General features: G+C 44.4%; 1 protein-coding gene across 1 annotated transcript in view; it reads right to left on the bottom strand.

Moving 5' to 3' along the window:
* MYO3B (myosin IIIB) overlaps positions 1 to 21,293 on the bottom strand; it is a 473,243-nt gene that overhangs the window by 105,070 nt on the left and 346,880 nt on the right. The window contains exons 31-32 of the mRNA XM_059053510.2: positions 8,689 to 8,790; positions 4,110 to 4,212 (exon numbers count right to left, since the gene is read on the bottom strand). Coding sequence (XP_058909493.1) covers positions 4,110 to 4,212; positions 8,689 to 8,790 — 205 coding nt within the window. The remainder of the gene's footprint in view (positions 1 to 4,109; positions 4,213 to 8,688; positions 8,791 to 21,293) is intronic.

The following is a 21,293-nucleotide window of genomic DNA, read 5'->3' as shown; positions in this document are numbered from 1 at the left end:
TAGTTGTTATTATTGTTGTAGACAGAAGATCTGGATTCAAACCCCAGACCTGCCATTTACTCTCTGTGACACTGGGTGACCCCCATGCTAGATGACTGGGGCAGGAGTAGGTAAATCTGATGCCTCCAACTCATCTCTGGTCCAGAGTTTGGGAGCTACTTGATTAGCCCTCCCCATGTTCAGTTTACTCATCAAGAATGCCACCCAAAAGACCCGTGTGTGAACTATGTGAGATAATTGTGGGAAAGACTTGCCATCACCATAAATGTTGGGTGACCTCAACACGTCCCTGTCGTACTATCCTCACAGTATTTCTTGTCATGTCTGGGTCTTCCTTATAAACTCTTCCTCTGATTTTGCCTTCCCTCCATCATTCCCCAGTACTTATCTGCTCCTATCACTACCCCTTCAGGACTCTTCTGGAAAACTTTGCTGGTTGCTTCTCCAACCCCTTTATTCTTTGAATACTTTCTCTTGCAGAAGCTGAAAATGCTCACTTTCCCAGCCTCCCTTGCAACTCCCCTGTGGCGCCACCTCTGCAAATTCTGGCTGATGAGATGGGATGGGAATGTCCTGGGGACTTCTGGGAAAGGTTCTCCCTCCTGACAAACAGAGAGAGATTCCTGAGGAGAGGCCCTTTTCCATCCATCTCTTCTTTCCTGCTTTGGACAATGCTATGTGAACAAGTGATACTTAGCACATTGCTTCAGCCAACTTGTGCCCATAAGTGGGGGTACCACTGACGTGCTGAGATAGCAGAGCAAAGAGATGGAAGGAGCCTGTGTCCACATCCCTGAGGGGCCGACCCAGCACTGGAACTTCTCTCTTTGGACCTCTTATCCTGAGGGATCCTTGAATCTATTGATTTCTGTTACTTGCCGCTGAGAGCATCACCATTGGCATGACCCAGTTCTCATCTAATTATGCTCTGCCTGCCCACCCCCTCTCCCCCCAAGATTTCCTTCCTTTCAATCCCTGACTTGATCTATCCACAGGGCATTGAGGTGACTATCAAACACAGTGGGAAAAATGAGCCCCCAGTCCCCTGGGGAAGGAATGTCCTGAAAAACTATCTGATACATTATTCTGGATCCTGTTGTTGCCACCACCTCTTAAAGATTGAGGAGGAAGAACATTTCTTTCATAAAAATCTGAATTCTGTAGAGTGGTCTTGGAAGTCAGCTTGACTAAGTTATTGAGACACACTGCATGTACTGGAAATAGGAAGAATGAAGACTCAGCCCTCACCCTTGAGAAGCTGACCTGCTAGCAAATGGTCAACCACAACACCAGGCAAAAACAGGAAGAGCCACAGAGAGTGATACACCAAAGTGTGGTCTGAGGACACAGTCTGTGAATGTTACCACTCACAATGTCATAAGGGCTAGTACCAGAATGCAAGTCAATTCAATTCATTACCAAGTATCTTGTTTCATTTGGCTGAGATTACATATGTGTTTGTGTGTGTGTGTGTGTATTTGGGGGGGGTTGTTGACACAACTTTCTTGATGAAGAAAGCAGTGGATTGATTTACATTTGGACACAAGCTCATTATTTTGTTGTGAACCAGCACATTGGGTAGTACTGTCATAAATGGACTATGACGGTCCAAGGAGTTTTAGAGAGAATTAAGGTCTCTGTGGAAGAAAGGGATATGATGATGTATCTTTATGAAATAGGTAAGAACTGAACAGAAAGGAGTGGAAAGAGAGAACAGAAGTAGGTACATTGGTAGGGACAATATGAAGTCTGACTCCAGGTAGCCAGACGGTGCATATAGGGTCATACAGGAGGTGAGTCTGGAGGACAAATTGGAGCGAGACAGGGAGGGGCTTGCAATAGCAGACTGAGGAATCTGAACCTCTTTTGGTCTAAAATGGGAAGCCATTAATGTTCTTTGAAAAGTCAGAGTATGCTTTAGGACAATTGATCAGGTGTCAGAAATGAGAGCTGGTCTGTAAAGAGGAGCGAGTAGAGAGAGACAGAGATAGACGTAGGCCTGGGCCAGGGAAGGATGATAAGAAAGTGATTGGAATGGGGTTAAGTGAGAGGTAGGGATCACAAATGAGTACCAGGTTTGAAGACCAGGTCACAAGAGAGCACTGACAGAAGTGGCAAGGTCAGGTGAGTCGGGGGAGGTGCTTGGTGGACTTTTCTATTGAGGCTCTGGTATGTGGATCAGGAATCCATGGGCAACAGGAGGTGCGTGTAGGAGTGTGGAGCTCAGAACAGAGATCTGATCATCACACTCACTCATCGGAGAGTTGGCACCAGAATACGCTAGTGAGAGAGGATATCACCCAGGGGAGAAGTAGAGAAAGAAGACAGTCAAGGATTTGGAGAACTGTCTACATTTCAAGGTGGGTGGAAGAGAAGGAGGATAAAGATGGAGTACATCTTGGAGAAAGAAGCTGAGGACCGCGGTGCTGTAGAAACCCACAGAAGAGTGTGGTCCAAAGAAAGCACAGCACATGGCACTGAGAGCTGTAGAGCCTGATGAATATGAGGCTCCTGTGACTGGGAGCTGAGCTTCCCAAGGATTGTTTGAGGGATGTGGTGAGGGCACAGATCAGATTTCAGGTTTAGGGAGGGAGGCGTTGGTGAGGGAATGAGGCAGCTGAGCTGGATGTCAGTCTGAGGAAGTCTGATGGTCAAATAAGAAGAGGGAGCGACAGGGCCAAGGGCAGGCTTTTGTTAGAATGGGGAGAGGAATCAGCAAAAGGCGAGAGGCAGCGGAAAGAGAAGATGTGGCAGAAGGGGCTGGGCTACCTGATGATGGCAGGGCCTGGAGGGCAGGGACACCACGGAGGGGTGAGCCAGGGAGGGAACCTACGGTCTTCTGAGATGGGAGCAAAGGAAGAAAGGACAGCTGAACAGAAGAAGCGATTCTAAGGTGGAGGGAAGGGAAGTGGACGTTGTTCACAGCACTGTCCTGATATTCTGAGTACAGTTAGTCGTCAGCTGACGTTGACAGCAGTCAGGCTGGGGTTGGAGCCATTTCCCAAACTGGTTTACTGACGTGCCCAAGATCAAAGAGCTGGAAAATGCTAGCTTTAGGACCAAAACCCAAGTCTTCCACTGCCAAGTTCAGTGGTCTTTCTGCTGCAACGGAAATTCTAAACTTTGTTATTCTAATATGAGATGTTAGGTCTATACTATTTCATCAAGTACCCTTAAATAAGCTATTCTGACTATTTAGGAAAGGACAATCTGCCCTCCATATGCGTGGGTTTCGCGCACATCCAAGGTTCGTTGAATTTGCGGTTGGAAAACCCATGGATATGGAGGGCAGACTCTACCGTGACATCTTACATATAAGGGACTTGAGCATCTGCAAGTTTTGATGTCCGTGGAGGCTCCTGGAACCAAAGCCCAAGGCTACCGAGAGGCAACTTTAGTGTACTTTGAAAGCAGCTTGAGCAATTTGAGACCACTAGTGAAGGACTGAGAATTTAATTTGTCAAGTTCCAAAAATATTAATAAAATGTCTCAAAAAATTAAGAATTATTTTTTAAAGTTACAAATCAAGGCCACCTCTTTTTCCAGGTGAAAATATGTGAAGAACTTTCTAATGGCCTGCTTATTTCTCCAAAATCCTGGAGTAAACTTGTAATAAAAATGATACACCCTTTTTGCATTAGCTTAAGCCCACAGTTTTGTTTAACCTCAGGCCTATTGCCTTTTTAGGTTAGGCAATTCTTTGCTGTGGAGGCCTGTCCTGTGTACTGTAGGATGTGTAGCAGCATTTCTGGCCTCTACCCACTAGATGCCCTTAGCACAAGCCCCTCTGAGAAGAATTGTGACAACCAAACATGTCCCCAGAAGGAGAGGGGGAGAGGGGCAAAACTGCCCCCAGTTGAGAACCACTGCTTTAACCTAATGAGGGCAAGTACAGGTATCACCACGACAAGAACCCACAGGAGAGGGCTGTAGTCAGGTTGCCCTGTGGAACAAAGACTTTTGCCCACAGAGTAATGACCTCTGACATGGAAGAATCTGATGGGCAACACTTTTTGGCTCCACTCTCTCCAACTCACCAAAATAACACAGTGTAAGAAATACTGTTGTTTCATTATACACTGGAATGAAATCTTATGGATAAGACTCACCGATCTTTCTCAGCGATAGCAGGAGAGTTGCTTGAAGTCTCTGCATGGCCATTGCTGGATTCTGCTTGTGGACTGCTTTTACGATCAATAGAGCCCCTCAGAACTGAGAGAAAGCAAGTAAGTACTTAGAGACTAAGGATAAACTCAGAAGTAGGCAGGGTTTACTCTCCGCCGCACCTCCCTCCCCGTCCTCGTCCTCGTGCTGCTCCCTGACTTTCTGCAGCCTTCGTCTAGGACACCTCATCAAAACTGACCTGCTCTGTGATTACAGGCCTTGTTCAGTACTCGGTCCCAGCCAGCAAATTGGATAAAATGACTCATCTATAGGAAAACAAGCTACCTCTCTTTGCAGGAACTCAGTTCTGTATTGTGATTAAGGACAGCTTACTGGTGAATTTCTCAAGAGTCGGGGGTCACAAATACAATTCCTCCTTCCTGTGACCATGGCATCCATGACTGACTAATCATGGCCCCTCTCTCTTGAACTTTCATTTGGCTTCAAGTTCCTTTCTAACACAACATTTCACATCAGTGGTTCTCAAAGTATGGACCCCACATCATCACGGCTAATCGAGAACACATCTCATGAAGCATCAACATCACTTAGAGACTTGTTAGAAATGCAAATTCTTGGGTCCCAGCCCTGACCTAAGTGAACCAGAAAGTCCGGGGGTGGAGACTGGCAATATGTGTTTTTAACAAGCCCTTGAGGTAATCAGGATCCATGTTTAAGTTTGGGAGACACTGCTCCAGATCAAAATTCTTAATCCTAGCTGTACATTAGAATCACCCAGGAAGATTTTAAATATACCTGAATCCAACTCCCAGAGATTCTGAAACTTATCTGGTGTGGGGTTGGCATCATTTTTTAAAAGCTCTCTAGATAATTTTAAAGTGTGGCCAAGGCTGAGAACCATAGTTCCATGTAGTCACTACCAATCCTTTAGGGTTGTAAAGAGACTCTATGCCTATTTGCTATCCTTGTTTCAGATCATCTAGGAACATCCAAACCAAAATACAACCAATGAAGATAATCTATAAATTTACCAATTGTGACATATTGTGGAAGGTGCATAAAATATAAAAGGTTGATGTTATAATGATGAAACATATAATACAACAAAAATGGAGTACAGAAAAAGAAATCTGGAAATCAATTGGTTTTTGTGTTGTCTATTCTGGAAAGAGTATGCTCTGATTCTACATTATTGGTTTGGTTCCTTAGGCATATTTATCTCTTGTGTAGAAGAAATGTAATGCTTTTTCTCTATCAGTAGTAGATAAGACCATCTGTTGTTGTTATTACTATTGCTATAAACACCAAAAGGATAAAGAGAAAATTTTATATGGAACATTATTACATTTTTATTATTACACACACACACACACACACACACAAACATTATGACCAAACAGTGAAACAACAATATTAAAAGAAGAGGGATAAAAGGAGAAATCAAGAAAAATAGTCTTTTAGAATTTCATGAGCTGATCCCCTCCCCTCCCCTCCCTGCCTTCTCTTGATAGATGAACTCCTCTGGTTAGAGGTCCAGGCAGGTTTCCTCTCCCGGAGATTATAAAACATTGTTTGGCCCAAGCTCACTTGTAATACTGTGATAAGCAGCATAAAATCAAGAACTGACATTTAAAAAAAAAAAGAGAAGCCCACTTCAGGGGCACAAATATCTGTTTCCTTATTAAGAAGGAAAATTGACACAACTCTTTTTTTTTTTTTTTTTTTTGTGGTACGCGGGCCTCTCACTGTTGTGGCCTCTCCTGTTGCGGGGCACAGGCTCCGGACGTGCAGGCTCAGCGGCCATGGCTCACTGGCCCAGCCACTCCGCAGCATGTGGGATCTTCCTGGAGTGGGGCACGAACCTGTGTCCCCTGCATCGGCAGGCAGATTCTCAACCACCGAGCCACCAGGGAAGCCCACCACAACTCATTTTTAACCTTGTTCTCTGGCCCAGTTCAGCAGCACCAAGGGCTACCACTCACTGATCAAACCCTAGATGGTCTTGCCACGTGGGAAGTTGAGTTTGCTATTGTCTGCACCTATTTTGAGATCCTCAGTATGAAAAGGAGCAATTCGGAGAAGAAGAAGCACAAGCAAAGCTAGGAAAGACCACCAACCCCTTTTGGTTTGGGGCTCTCCTTAGGAAGTTGCCCTTTCCACTACCAGGAAGAGAGAAGGCAGTAACACCTTTATTTGGAGCTTAGTAAAACGCCCCCAATTACTTTGCCTGTGTTTCCAGTAAAAACCCATAGAGTTTCTATTCGTGTAATTAAAGGGAAAACTCATTTCTTGTTTTTTATTCACTTGCACTTCAGCCATCAAAATATTGATTTTTTAGAGTTATTTGAAGTTTAAAAACCAAACAGAAACTTACAGAATATTCTTATTAAAGCTTAGATGAAGTCTGCTCCTCCATCTCCCAGCTCTGCCAGAAGAGCAGGGATAAGTATTTGGGTCAGAGTAAAGAGATAAACTTAAATAAGAAGGAAGTAATCATTATGTTGTACACCTGACACAAACATAATGTTGTAGGTCAATTATACCTCAATTTTAAAAGTTTTTCTTTTAATGAATAAAAAATAAGAAGGAGGTTGTCAAACCATTGAGTTCAAAGCAAAATCCTAAATTGTCAAATATTGTTAAATATGTCTGGTGACAGTTGGAATCACCTGGCATCTCTCTGGCCAATTAATTGTTAAACAAGGAGATTGGAGAAATGGAGCTATGGAGAAAAACAGTAGAGTAAAATAGGGTGATTCATTCGAAGTGAGTAGATCAGGTTAAAGGAATTAGACCAGTGACATGGCTGAGAAAACTAAATAATGAACTTCAACAGCAGAAACATTCACAAAATATCAGACTTGAGTATGTGCAGGTGTTACCACAGAGGCTCCTCCAGACATGGGTCTCCTGTCTTCAGGGAAGCATCCTTAAGTATTCTGGTTAAGTGGAATAAAGAAATACTGGGGGGCTTCCCTGGTGGCGCAGTGGTTGAGAGTCCGCCTGCCGATGCAGGGGACACGGGTTTGTGCCCCGGTCCGGGAAGATCCCACATGCCGTGGAGTGGCTGGGCCCGTGAGCCATGGCCGCTGAGCCTGCACGTCCGGAGCCTGTGCTCCACAACGGGAGAGGCCACAACAGTGAGAGGCCCGCGTACCGCAAAAAAAAAAAAGGAATACTAGGAGGGATTTCTCTGGAGGAGTTGAATCCTTCCAAAATCAGGCTGAACTCTAGAGCCATTCCCAGGAAAATTGAGCCAATTCTCCACTGGACCATTTTGAAATAAGATGAAAAAGCATTTGACCATCAGGAGAAAAAAAAACAAGAAAGAAAACAACATAGCAGGTATTGCAAACTCAAAATGCCTTTGGGGTCACTCAGGTAACACGAATATGTGCAGTGTCAGGCAGAGGGTGGGGAGTAGTGGGGTTTGTGGTGAGCCAGAGGACGTACACCCCACCTGAAAACATTCGGGTTCAATGTTTTTGTAAAAAAACTAAACAAAAACTGTGTCTGGCCAAACAAAACATACCTGTGTGCTGATTGCAACAGGAAGACTCCTATTTCTGACTTTTGCTAGGGAGAAAGGGTCTAGACTGCAGGTCTGTAACAGCTAGACATCCTTTTTTGAAAATGAAAAGTGTCTCACTGTCTCCACCACCATGTCTCCTCAAGTTCAAGAAACATTGCTGCTCCTGGGGCTCTCTCTTTCCTTTTTTTCCCACACCCTAACCTCCTTGACCCCAGGTAAAGCTCCAGTTGTGTATTTTCTTGAAACCTAGGCTGGGCAGCAGATTCCAAAGGAGCTGGAAGCGCCCAGAGCCTCGTTACTGGGCCTGGTGGATAAACTGTAGCTACAAACTCTACCGTGAAAACCAGGGCAACTCAGCTTCTCTTTCCATACAATGCTAGCATTAGCGTTAAAGGTCATATTTTTTTAATTCGTAGCTTCTCCTTCAAGCAGAAGTCCAGGGAACTTCAAACTGAAAAATGGGAGGATTCTAATATTTTTTAAATGTTTGAAAACCACTGATTTAGTCCAATTCTCTCATTTTACAATGATGGTAATTAAGGGAAGGCTTAGATCAGATACCCAAGCTTTAACTTCTTGTCCACAGTGTTCCTTCCCCCCATGAATGTTCTCAATATGTTCCAGTGTCAGGACCATAGAAAGATCTTCCTGAGAAGCGAAACTTTCAGAAGGTCTTAAGGTAAATCAGAGAGAAACATGTCAGCGTCTGCTCCAAGAGGATGGGTGGAAGGGAGACAGCTGGTACAGAGAGCTGCAACTAGACCAGTTTCCCCAGTGAACACGTAACTGGGCACCCAGGACAGCTGCGGAGGGAGGGCTTGAGCTTATCTCTGTCTACTCTCTCCCCTTCTGTGAAATCACCTTGCAGGGTCCCCTGCAAGGCTGCCCCTGAATTTAATCAGCTGTCACCTGTAGGAAAAAAAAGAATGCCCGACAGAGGGTCCACATCAGGTGATCATTTCCAGCTCTGGAATCTTCTCTGGAGTGTCCACAAATACAGGACACCCATCCCAAACCTCTAATGACCTCACCTTTGTGGTCGCCGGGCTCACTGCAGTCTTGAACCTGGGCAGTTCCCCTGGTGCCCCCTGCCACGTTGGGGTGTAGGTCACAGCTTTGGTCTGAAGGGCTCCCTGTGGAATGAAACAGAACAGAATCTTCTCTAGGTTATGCCCTACACCTAGACGGATTACCAAAGTGGGAGATACAGGGTGGCTAGGGAAACCCACACTTTTCTTATGGTTTGAGGCTCTGAGGTGATAAATCTCACCCATGGGTTTGGTGTTGTTTTGAAGATTTAATACAGTGTGGTTGTGAAAGGGCACAACCATAGGGAGCAAGAGAATTAGTAACTGTCTTGGCTGGACTCCCTGCTAGCTTGGTGACGTTGGGTAGGTTGGGTAACCTCTCTGTCTCACTGATTGCGTTAGTCAAATAGGGAGCTGGGAGACAAATAGAGGCCATGCGTGTACTAGGCCAGGGCTCCCGGTGTGACAACTGGATGGCTTTCCTGTGGCCTCTCAGTTTCCGCCTGAGAGTAAAAAGAGAGACAGGTCTCCTGCTTCCCTCCAAATGTCTGCTCTAGGGCTGGCCTCTTTTGTCATGCAGTCCTGTTCACTGACCTTTGTGGGTCAACAGTCAATTACTCTGCCGTGGAAAAAACAGGCTACACACAATTCTCAGTCGAGGCATGTCACCACTGCAGCTTTTCATCCTCCAGTTTAGCTTACTTCGCGTTGATGAACACCTAAATACTTCTCTACCAAGACAGCTGATGGCTTGGGTGTAAAGGTGCTAAAGGGATGTTCCCGGCTGTCCCATGTCTTCTTCCATGCTCCACCACCCTCAAGGTCACAATGGGTTGAAGATGTCCCAACATCTCAGACCACCTCAAGTATCTGGAGAGACCAGGTCCTTTCCAACTGGATCCCTTGGCTTTAGAAGAAACCATCCTGCCAGCAGGGCCTCCTCTCCACAGAGGAGACCATCTTCGGGCTCTTCCCTTAGGCATCAACCCTAACTCTGTCCCATCTCCCTTCTCCCTAGCCTGTGATCTAGACCCTGTTTTCTCTCTCGTCTGCGCCTCCTCCTAATTCTGGCTGTTTCCAGTTCTGCTGACAGTGCTTTTAGATATACCATATTAGAATATTTGGGATCTCTGACCTTTCTCCTTTTGTATTTCCTCAGATGTGGTTTTTTTCATGCCGTCCCTCTCCCTCTTTCTGGATGGCTCTCCTGCTTCAAGCATTGCTCTCCCACCCAGCCATGTCTCTCCATTCCTTTTAGGAGGCCTAGTAAACATTCCCGTGTTAACTAATGCCGGCTAACTCAGACTATACTTAAGGAGGCACACACAGTCCCTACCCTCATGGAGCTTGCATTCTGACACAGAGAGTGAGAATAAAAAGAGATATCTACCTGGAACCTCAGAATGTGTGAACTTACTTGGAAATAGGATCTGTGCAGATGTAATTAGTTTAAAACGAGGCCCTACTGGATTAAGGTGGTTCTTAAATCCAGCGATTAGTATTCTTATAAGAAGGCCATGTGAAGACACAGAAAGACACAGGGAGAATGCATGTGACAACAGAAGCTAAGCGTGAAGTGATGGGTCTAACAAGCCAAGTGATGCCAAGGATTGCTAGGACCCAGAAGGAGCTAGGAGAGGGGTATGGAAAGGATTCTCCCTCAGAGCCTCCAGTGGAAACCAATCTCAGTGACACCTTGATTCTGGGTTTCTAGTCTCCTGAACTGTGAGAGAATAAATTTCCGTTGTTTTAAACTACAAAGTTTGTGGTAATTTGTAGCCCTAGGAAACTACAATAATATGAGAAGGGGGAGCTGATGGATGTTAAAGCTTTAACTAGAAGAAAGAGGAGAAAAAGATCAAGTATGTGCATTCAGCTTGAATTGGCTAGCAAGGTGGGGATGGGGTGGTGGGAGAAAAACTAGGAACAGGAGCTAGGGAAATGGCCATTATTTGTATTTAACAAACACAAATGTATTAATTATGATGTTCCATCCATTGTCCTAAGCCCTTTATAAAAATTAACTCATTTAATCCTCATAGGAACTGTAAAAGGCAGAGACCACTATTATTCGAATTTTACAGCTGAGGAAACTGAGGCACAGGGAGGTTAAACGATTTTCCCAAGAATGTCACACACAGCTGGAGAAGGGCGGACTCAGGGTTCAAACCTAAGCAGTTTTGCCCTAAAGTCTGAATTCCTAAATATTACAGGGTAGAGCCCATTTATTTAAACATTTAAAAATGATTAACCTCCACTGTCCTATTTTTTAATTTACCAATGGAAATAAAATTCAGACTATTTCATTCACATGCCTGGGCCTTTAAGGGTCCTACATATTAGCCGCTGCAGAAGGAGGCTCTGGCCTGGTGTTTGATGACCCACCCAGAGGACAGACCCAGGCATTATTTCCAGCAGGGACACTGGGTAGGTTTACTGCTTGGTGATCTAGGCTGGGTAAGCTTTCCTGCCTTCACCATGGACCTGGCGAAGGTGCCCACTGTACCTGGCAGAGAGGGCGCATAAAATGAGGCACAGAAGCCCAGCCTTCCCCTCCTCACCACTGCGGGCCAATGGCGTGAGGACCCTGTGGTTTCTGGCTGGAGTGACGGCTGGTCAGCAGCCATCTTATCAGAATTTAAAGAGGCCAACTTGTTGGAGGTCCAACAGGCAAATGCCACCAAAAGCAGCACAAAGTCGAATTCTTAAAGAATAGAATCTCACTGACACTTTCCCCCCCCCCCCTACAGCTGCATCAGAAACCCTGGCCTCCATCTCCACCACACAAAACAAGTCTAGTAATTTTAGGCCTACGAGAGCATTTTCCACTTTGATTCTTCACTACTTAATTCCAGTTATTATTCCAGTCAAACTTTGACAGAGTTCAAAGAAAGTCTTGTCTGGTAACTGCTTTCTCTAACTTGGAGACTAAGGAGGGAGGCTTTCCCTCACCCTAGAGGTCAGTTTCTTGCCTATCGTGGAGCATCCCTGAGGAATTTCTCTTCCATTCCAGCTTCTAGGGACTGCTGCTCTCTTCCCTCCCGACTCCCAGCAGCCTCAGGTTGGATTCATTTCTTATAATTTATGCCCTGCCTGTTTCCAAAAAGGACTCGGGGGGAGCGTCATAGATCATTTGCTCTTTGTGGCTGTGTTAGTTGGCTCTAGCTTAGTACTCCTCTCAAGCCTGTGGTAGGCGTGTTGGTCCTGGTTCCATCTGAGACTGTCCCCCCTTGTTAAAAAGTCTGTGTTTTTAGAGCAGTTTTAGGTTCACAGCAAAATTGTGGGGAAGGTACAGAGATCTCCTCTAACCCTCTGCCCCCATACATACACAGTCTCCCCATCATCAACATCCCCCATCAAGTGTACGTTTGTTATGGCTGATGAACCTACATTGACACATCATAATTTCCCATTATTACCCAAATTGCACAGTTTACATTACAGCTCACTCCTGGTGCTGTACATTCTATGAGTTTGGACAAAAGTGTAATGACATGTATCCATCATTATGGTACCATACAGAGTATTTTCACTGCCCTAAAAATTCTCTGTGTTCTGCCTGTTCATCCCTTCCCACAGCTCCTCACCCCCTGACAACTACTGATCTTTTTACTGTCTCCGTAGTTTTGCCTTTTCCAGAATGTCATACGCTTGGGATCATACAGTATGTATCATTTTCAGACTGGCTTCTTTCACTTAGTAATATGCATTTAAGATCACTTCATGGGCTTCCCTGGTGGCGCAGTGGATGAGAGTCCGCCTGCCGATGCAGGGGACGTGGGTTCGTGCCGCGGTCCGGGAAGATCCCACGTGCCGCGGAGCGGCTGGGCCCGTGAGCCGTGGCCGCTGAGCCTGCGCGTCCGGAGCCTGTGCTCCGCAACCGGAGAGGCCGCAACGGTGAGAGGCCCGCGTACCGCAAAAAGAAAAAAAAAAAAAAAAAAAAAAAGATCACTTCATGTCTTTTGTGGCTTGATAGCTCACTTTTCTTCAGCGTTGAAAACTATCCCGTTGTATGGATGTGCCACGGTTTATCCATTCGCCTACAGAAGGACATCTTGGTCGCCTCCAAGTTTTGGCATTTAAGAGTAAAGCTGCCTGGGGCTTCCCTGGTGGCGCAGTGGTTGGGAGTCCGCCTGCCGATGCAGGGGACGCGGGTTCGTGCCCCGGTCCGGGAGGATCCCGCGTGCCGCGGAGCGGCTGGGCCCGTGAGCCATGGCCGCTGAGCCTGCGCGTCCGGGGCCTGCGCTCCGCAATGGGAGAGGCCGCAGCGGTGAGAGGCCCGCGTACCACAAAAAAAAAAAAAAAAAAAAAGAGTAAAGCTGCCTGAATCTGTGCAGGTTTCTGTGTGGACACAAGTTTTCAACTCCTCTGGGAAAACACCAAGAAGAACGATGACTGGATCATACAGTAAGAGCATGTTTAGTTTTATAAGAAACCGCCACACTCTCTTCCAAAGTAGCTGCACCATTTTGCATTCCCACCGGCAATGAATGAGACTTCCTATTGCTCCACATTCTCACCAGCATTTGGTGCTGTCGGTGTTCCAGGTTTTGGCTATTCTAACTGGTAAATAGTGGTATCTCACCAATGTTTTAATTTGTATTTCCCTGATGATATATGATGTGGAGCATCAGACTGTCTTCCTCTCTTTTTAAGGGAAAAATAGCCAATATTCTAATGTTGTTTTTGTGACCACCCCCAATGCATCCAGCAGAGTGTTCTTTATAGACAGGATGCTCGGAATGTTTGGGGCGAAGGACAGCAGATCGGGAGTCAGGCAGCCTGAATTGCGGGAGCTTTCTTAGTCACAATCTGTAAAATGGGATAAAATCCCTAACCTACCTCTCAGGGTTACTATGATAATTACAGGAATAAGGTTAGTGGAAGTCCTTTGCATGAACGTATGAATTGTAAATTGCCATGCAAAAAGTATAAGATGTTATAAAAATAAGCATTTCTATTGGTTAATCAAGAAGGAAACAACTCTTACTTCTAGGATCATTCTGGCTTCTTATAAAACAAAGTTATTTACTTTCCTCTAAATTTTTCTTAAAAAGACGAAGTTCTGAAAGTTTATAGTAGCTTCATAATCACAGGAACTGGAAACAAGTGTCCTTTAGCTGGTAAATGGACACAACTGTGGTACATCCACAGACCAGAATTCAGCTCAGCAATGAAAAAGAACAAACTACTGATAAATGTAACAACACTGATGACTCTCAAAAGCATTACGATAAGTGAAAGAGGCCAGATTCAAATATCTACATACTATATGACTCCATTTATATGACATTTTGGAAAATGTAAAATTACAGGGACAGGAAAACCATTAGTGGTCACCAGAAGCTGGGGGTGGGGAAGGGACGGACGACAGAAGGGGCATGAGAGAACTTTTGGAAACGTTCCTTTTCTTGATTGTTGAGGGGGTTACCTGACTATATGTGTTCATCCAATTTTATCAAACTGAGTTTTTACTCTGTATAAATCATACCTCAATAAATCTGACTTGCAAAAAGTTACCAGAATTTTTAAAAAATAAACGGATAAGTCCTCCTTATCCTCAGACTGGATTGTTCCTGGACAGCAGGATGCAATTGCTTCTAACCCACTAGGAGGAGAGTCTGGTGAGGAAAGCCTTGCTGTTGACGAGGGACCCTTCACAACCGTTTGCATCACTGACCATAGCTGGTTTTGACACTAAGCACTTGGCTCAAAGTCTATGAAATTAGCAGGCTCTGGTCGCTTGTACATCTCACCCGTCACAACTTTATTGATGAGAATGGCTACCAGCTGTCACCTCTGCCTCTGCCTCTGTGCTGGGTGATTCAGACTTCATGGCCACAGCAAATCAAGCCGTGAACCTGCAATGGCTCTTCATGTTGGGGTTTGAACTCTTGGCCAAATGGCTGTCGCTCAGTTGTTATGTTGCCAATCACCCGTCACTGTGGGTTAAATGTGACAGGCTCACCAACATCTTCCAACTCTTCAGACATCTGAAAGGCGACTTGCTTTCCACACCAGCAGACAGCAAATCTGGGTGATATTTAACTCCTGGATTTTAGAGTTTCTGACTTCTGGAAGGAGGTGAGGAGGAGACTTGTTATTTTACAGAACAAACTGCAGAAGGGCCTCAAACCCCTGAGTGGGGAAAATGACGTCAGGAGCACACCACCTAAGTCGGAACAATTTTGAGGTCACTGAAAAATGTATCCACACAAATGAACCAAGCTCTCAGCATGATGGAGAATAGCTCTTGATAAAAACAAAACCACCTGAAATCTTTCACATGCTATTATTGTATTTTAATTTTTCCCTGTCAGATAAGCAAGACATAAGTTAAGATTTGGAAAATTCTCTCTTTAATAAAGGTTTTATTGTAACTGTATTTGAGATTTGACATGTACTATTTTTTTCTCCAAAAGTGAGAGAAATAGTTTCATCTTTTTGAAGTTATAACATTATTATTCTAATCATAGAAGAGTATTTCACAGACAATTTTTTTTCCCCCTCAAGTTAAGTTCATACTTAGGAAGGGGGAACAGAGAGGAAACTAACACTGAATATCTGCCACGTGCCGGGTCCCATGCAGGATGCTTTGTGTATATTATCTGCTATCAACTTCACAACAGTCCTGAGAATTAGACCTTAACGAGCCTCTCTTTACAGCTAAGGAAACTAAGGCTCAGAAGTTAAGTAATTTCCCCCAAACCATATGACAAATGGTGGTACAGCCAGGATTTGAAGTCAGTCGTTCTGACTCCGAAGTCCACATGCTTAGGATGGTATATAAAACTCTCCCCAAAGTTTTGACTGGTACTCTATGTCCATGTGCCATATCCAAGATGGAAACCATCTAGTAGAGCATGTTCTACTAGAAAGAGCATTGGGTAAAGAGTCAGAAGAGGGCTCTGATACCAGTCATTATGCTCACGTAACACATAAGTGGAGACAACTTATGTAGACTCTCTGTGCTTCTGTTTCATCTATTTAGGGGGAAACAAAATCTGCCTTTGTACACACAGGAGTCTTCTGAGGAAAAGAGCCTGATAATTCTTGCCATAGCACAGTTAATTTTTCCCCTGAATGTTTCTTTACTGTAACTTGGATAGAGCCCAATAACTAATAAGGGTTAGAAAACGTGATACCACATTTCATGATTCTATGTGAAAAAACATTAAAAGACATAAAGGCAACTCAAGTGTGTTTTTGACACCATTATTAATCAATTATCACTGATCATAAAGTTGTTGCTTCACTCAATGTTGAGGTGGTAAGGATACCATTTGGGGCACTGCCTTTTTGCAGCCAGATTCTAGAGCTCTACATGAGGTCCACAGAGAAGGAAGCAATTCCAAACTGAAGAGGTTCTATCCACGGGGCTTGCTCTGAAATTTAATCTTGAGTCCTGGGATGCCAACTGCTGCACCAAAGTTTCATCCTGAGCATTTCCATGCCATGTCAGTGTGATATCAGGCACAAGTGGACGTCAAACCCACTTTGGCTTTGCAGCTTCTTCTCTATGCATTAGGTGAATAGTACTCTGCCCTCTGGGTGTTTAATTCTAACATAGGCAACACTTTGATTCCATAGCAAAGGACATGCCTTTGCATCACAAGTTATTTCATGGCAAGAATTCTACTGCTTGTGCCCCTTGAGGTTTGGCAGATCCCATTTCTCAACAGAAACCTTGAAGCTACAGCCAGGCCTCCTCTCCGCTATAGACCACTTTCTTGAAGCCAAGCTTCTGGGGCTCTCTCTATGTCCTGACCCTGCTCACAGACAAGGCACATTTTCCCAAAATAAATCACAATGCTTGTCCCCCCATACACTTTCCTCTCTAAAACGTTATGCCTGTGGTTTTCAGACACCAGCCACAGACCTTTATCTACAGAGAGTCAGAGAAAGCCAGACAGTGCAAGTGGACTCAGCAGGACCCTTGTGTAAGCCTGAAGGGCACCCTGCCTTTGGTTAAGCAGAGCTTTAGAAGACAGTGGAGCTAGTGTGAGTTGACAGTTCACCTCAAGCTCAGATGCTCCAGTTAATTCTTTCCCCTACATGCTGCTTTACTCTTGTGTGGAAATGGCCTAAAACACCAGAAAAGGATAGGCAGCTGGCTCCTGCCAAGAAGAGTTCGCAATCTGTCTTCTCTCACATTTTGAGGGGTTATATTTTTTTTTGTGCAAAATGACCAGGAATCTTTCTAAGAGATAGAAACGGAGTGAGTAAAGAAACATTGGAATAGAGGTAGAATGACAAATAGAGATGCATAAAGGAGTGACAAAGGGCAGCTTGTTTTCCTTCTGTCTGTTCAAAGTGGACCTTTCCTCTCGATGGTACATTCGCCTGACTTTCCTCTAGTGTTTGGCTTGTGATCAACAACCTGCTTATGCACAGATTCGACAGACTGAAAAATATCTACCTAATTATTTTCACCTTCAAGAAGCATGGGCCATTTTCAGTGTATATCCTCAGCTTTATTTTATAATGATTTTGATTATTTGGAGTTTTACAGAACTCCCTTCCATTGAATGTTGACATAATATAGAGGACCTTATTATACAAACAGCATCCATTTGAGGGAGAGAATGTTTTTTAGCCCTCTGTTTTGAAGATGGAAAATTTGAGGCCCCAAATGAAATCCTATTGTTCATCTTGGTAGTAGCTCCAACATAAAGCAGGTACTTAAACAGTAGTTGAATAAGTGAATGAAACAAAGAAATTTCCGAATTTAAAATATAGTTGTCCTGCGTGCCTAGGGATATTTCTGGAAATCTCGTTCTAGGAAATTATTGTAATCACCTAGTCATTGCCAAACCACCAACAATGCTAAAGGAACCAGCCTTTCAGAGTTAGAAAAGACCTGGAGGAGGCCTTACCCTGAGAGAGATTTTAAAGTTCAGGCAGTTTTAAACACTAAAAACTTGGTTCCGACATGATGTAGGGGTCGGGTTTCAAAAAGAAGTTAACCTGGAGGAGGGGCAGAGCCTGTCTGGATTCTCTGCTTGCTTTCCTCCCTGGAAGCTGCATTTAAAGCAACTCCCATTGGCTGGAGTCACATGATGCGCTGCCCAGAGGTTCCAGCTCCAGCTGGTTTAAAATGCCTGCTCACAGGCTCAAGGCAGAGGCCCCCTCAGCCTCCGCAAGGTTGAGGCTGCCACTCCAAAAAGCACTCACCCCAAAGGGCATCAGAAGGAGAAACGGCCATAGATTTTAGTGCTGTTATCTCCCGGAGGACCAAGGAGGGGAGTAAGTAGGAAGCTGATCAGAGGACAGAGAGAAAGAGAAAACGACAGTTTCCACAGCACTGAAGCAATTAGATGAAAAAGTGCTATAAACCGGTGGGCTCTTCCTGCTCCAGCGGTGGCTGCGGGGTACAGACGGGAAGGGAGGCTGGAAAAGCCAGCTCCTCCTGGATACACTCTTTGCAGTTCCTTCCCAGCCTCTAGGGCTCCACTGTCACCTACTTGAGGCTTTTCCCCTGTGACATGGGGAGCCCAGCACTTTGCTCTCGCTTAAAAAAAGATTTTGATTTAGAGGGGCAATTTTTTAAAAATTGTGCTTTCAAAAATTTAAAAGACTGAGACACTGTAGATATTTTTAAAAATTCCCTGCAGGTTGTTTGTTTTGATAGTATTTACTGAGGAAGGTATGCAATTTTAGTCGACAAAATCTAGTTATATCCACTTTCTGAAACTTAAGAACTCATTTAAAAAATAATAGATTAGTTAGATGACTCATAAGGACCTACTGTATAGCACAGAGAACTCTACTCAGTACTCTCGAATGACCTATATGGGAAAAGAATCTAAAAAAGAGTGGATATATGTATATGTATAACCGATTCACTTTGCTGTACATCTGAAACTAACACAACATTGTAAATCAACTGTACTCTAATAAAAATTTAAAAAAAAACACTAGAAACTCAAAAAAAAAACAGATTAGTGATGGGATGACATACAACTATTAGTTTTTACTTAGAATACCCTATGTATCTGAACACTAATAGGTGCTCAATTATTTTTCTGATTAAAAAAGTACATTTTTAAAATTCTTTGGTGTTTAAAGGAGTGTGCTTTCCTATGGTAAGAGCCTATTATCAGCATTAATCAATAATAAAAACACAATAAAGCATGCCACTTCTCACCAAGGTGACATTCAAAGTGGTTTCCCTCCCCACCAAAAAAAGAAACTGATAAAGGATACTCTTGCCCAGATCCCCAGCTAGCTGTCTCCCTGCGACCCCACATCTCACAAAGGCCCTTTATTGTCAGCATAATGTTCTGCGCACAGGAAACGTGTGCGCATGTGCGTTTGTTTTCTCTTCCACCATTCTCCCTGGCTGGTGAACAGTTTCGGGCCCACAGAGATCTCGAGACCACCAGCTCATGTATTTGAAAGGGATGTGTTTATTTTGAAAATGCAAATGTGGCCTACCTCAAAGACTGACAGGCAAGAAAAGACCCGAGGAGCAAAGGAAGAGGTTTCCAATCTGGAGTCCCATCCCTCCCTGTATCACACCCAGATCACTAGCTGTCAGAACCACTTAAACAAGCTCCAGGAATCTGAGCGAAGGGCCCACAATTCAAATGGGAAGGCTCATCTCTCCCAAGACTAGCCAGGCGGATCGTTCCTCACCTGCTTTAAAGTACTGATGAGGTAACTTCCAAAAGGACCCTGGGCCTTTGAGATGGTGGCTCCTAGGCCGAGGACTGCCTGGAGGAGGGCCCGTAACAGGGACACCGGCCTCTTAACAACAGCAGCCCGGTCCTGGGGACGGATTCCTGGAGAAAGCCTGGGAAGGTTAATACCTCGACTTTGATCTCTGTCAAGGCATACCAGCAAGAATTAATTTACATTTCAGATGAAAAAGGTTGACAGCATGAAAAGGCATCTTGTTTCTGGTATGTGAATGTGCCGTAATAGATCGGGAATTCTGAAAGGAAGTTCTGAGGAAGCTAAAGGGATAAGCCGTGCGGCTGCTTTTATTGGGAAGGAGATGAAAGGAAAACAAATTTCAATATGTGCTGCTCTGTAGCAACATGTAGGCCAAATGCTTCCTAAATTTCAAGGGCTGTTCTTTTAAAACTATATAACATAGCTCAGCAACACGATTAAAAAAAAAAAGACTATTGGCCAGAACTTGAAATATAAACAAACACATAGCACAGAATCTAAATTTCAAATGAAATGATTTGTTGAAAAAATAATAAATTATAGAATAACCTTAGAAAATATCCAGAAATGGTTGCATTATGATAACATCCCTAAGCCACTTCTGCAGGCTTCAAAAGTAAGAGCACCCCTATGTTTGGGGCTTGTTCTACTTGAAATGTCTTAGTGGCACGAAGAAGAGCTTGGAATGAGAGGATTATGCTTTGGGAAGAGCACACCCCGAAACAGAGACTTTGGAATGAGTTGCTTTGCTTTTTAGATCAACACATTGCCTTTGACTCTGAAGATAAGGAAAACATTCTCAAGTAAAAGTAAACTGCCCATAAAATTGCAAATGTTGTTACCCTATCTAAGTATCTTTACCACTAACGCCACCGAACCAGCGCCTCAGTTCCTGTCCATGGTGTTGGCTGAAGGGCAAAATGATGCTGCCTGCTTTTGCTCTGGCTGCCACACTCTCCTGCCAAGAGGGCAAGGTGGCGTGAGTACCACCCTCAATGACTACACGCCCGCCTAAGCCCCTGCGGACACAGAAGCGCCCGATGCCACTTGATCAGCAGGAACGATGGCTACCAGGCTAAGAAGGGGGGTGCTTGCAAGGCTAAAAGAAAAAAAGAAACAACAAGAGGAAGCTCCTTAAAGAAATGTGTTCTCTGTGGTCCCATGAAACAAAAGTACCCTCCCATGGTACCTATCCCATGGGTGCTGCACTGAAGAGATGAAATCCTGACTGTCCTGCTGTGATGAGGCTGCCCACTTGTCTGTTTTTATGCAGTGTTCACTTGGCAATAACAGAGTGCAAACAGGGAGCCCTCTAAAGATGATTTTCAGAGAGAGAAAATTTGATTTATGATCCCACATACTTTATTTATGATCAGTGGCTCAACAATATATAAGCTCAAAGTTTACATTTGAAAATGTATGTTGAGCTTTGGGCCAAACGGCAAGATCAGTCCAGCATCCTCTCTTAATGGTGGGGGCAGGGGTGGGGAGTACTCTGTGTGTGTGTGTGTGTGTGTGTGTGTGTGTGTGTGTGTGTGTGTGTGTGTTGGGCAGTGGGGAGGTAGAGAAAAAAATGCACTTTGAGTTGTCTTTCTTAAGCTGCAACTAGAATTGCATCTTTCTTCCTGATGCTTTGAAGTTGTAGAGCTTAGAATTCCTAGGGGATGGTGTTAAAAGTTACACATTTGGATTTAAATGACACCCCTTCCTCCCAGATATTTTGGTTTTGAATGAAGCTGTCGGGTCTTTACTGGGCCAGAGAGTTCTGAGGAGTGTCCCTGGAGCCAGGTTCTGGGCAGGGACCTCCTCGAAAAGGTTGAAGCTGTTTTATTTAAACGTTTGCTTCATGCATGGCAGTATCTGAACCCCTCTCCCTCTCCCTGCTGCTGAGTCCACTGGACTGGCCACTTCTCTCTCACTCTGTCTCCGAT

The sequence above is a fragment of the Kogia breviceps genome, chromosome 2, assembly GCF_026419965.1.
Source record: "Kogia breviceps isolate mKogBre1 chromosome 2, mKogBre1 haplotype 1, whole genome shotgun sequence".
NCBI classification, from domain to species: domain Eukaryota; kingdom Metazoa; phylum Chordata; class Mammalia; order Artiodactyla; family Physeteridae; genus Kogia; species Kogia breviceps.
This window is presented reverse-complemented; position numbering and strand designations above follow the sequence as displayed.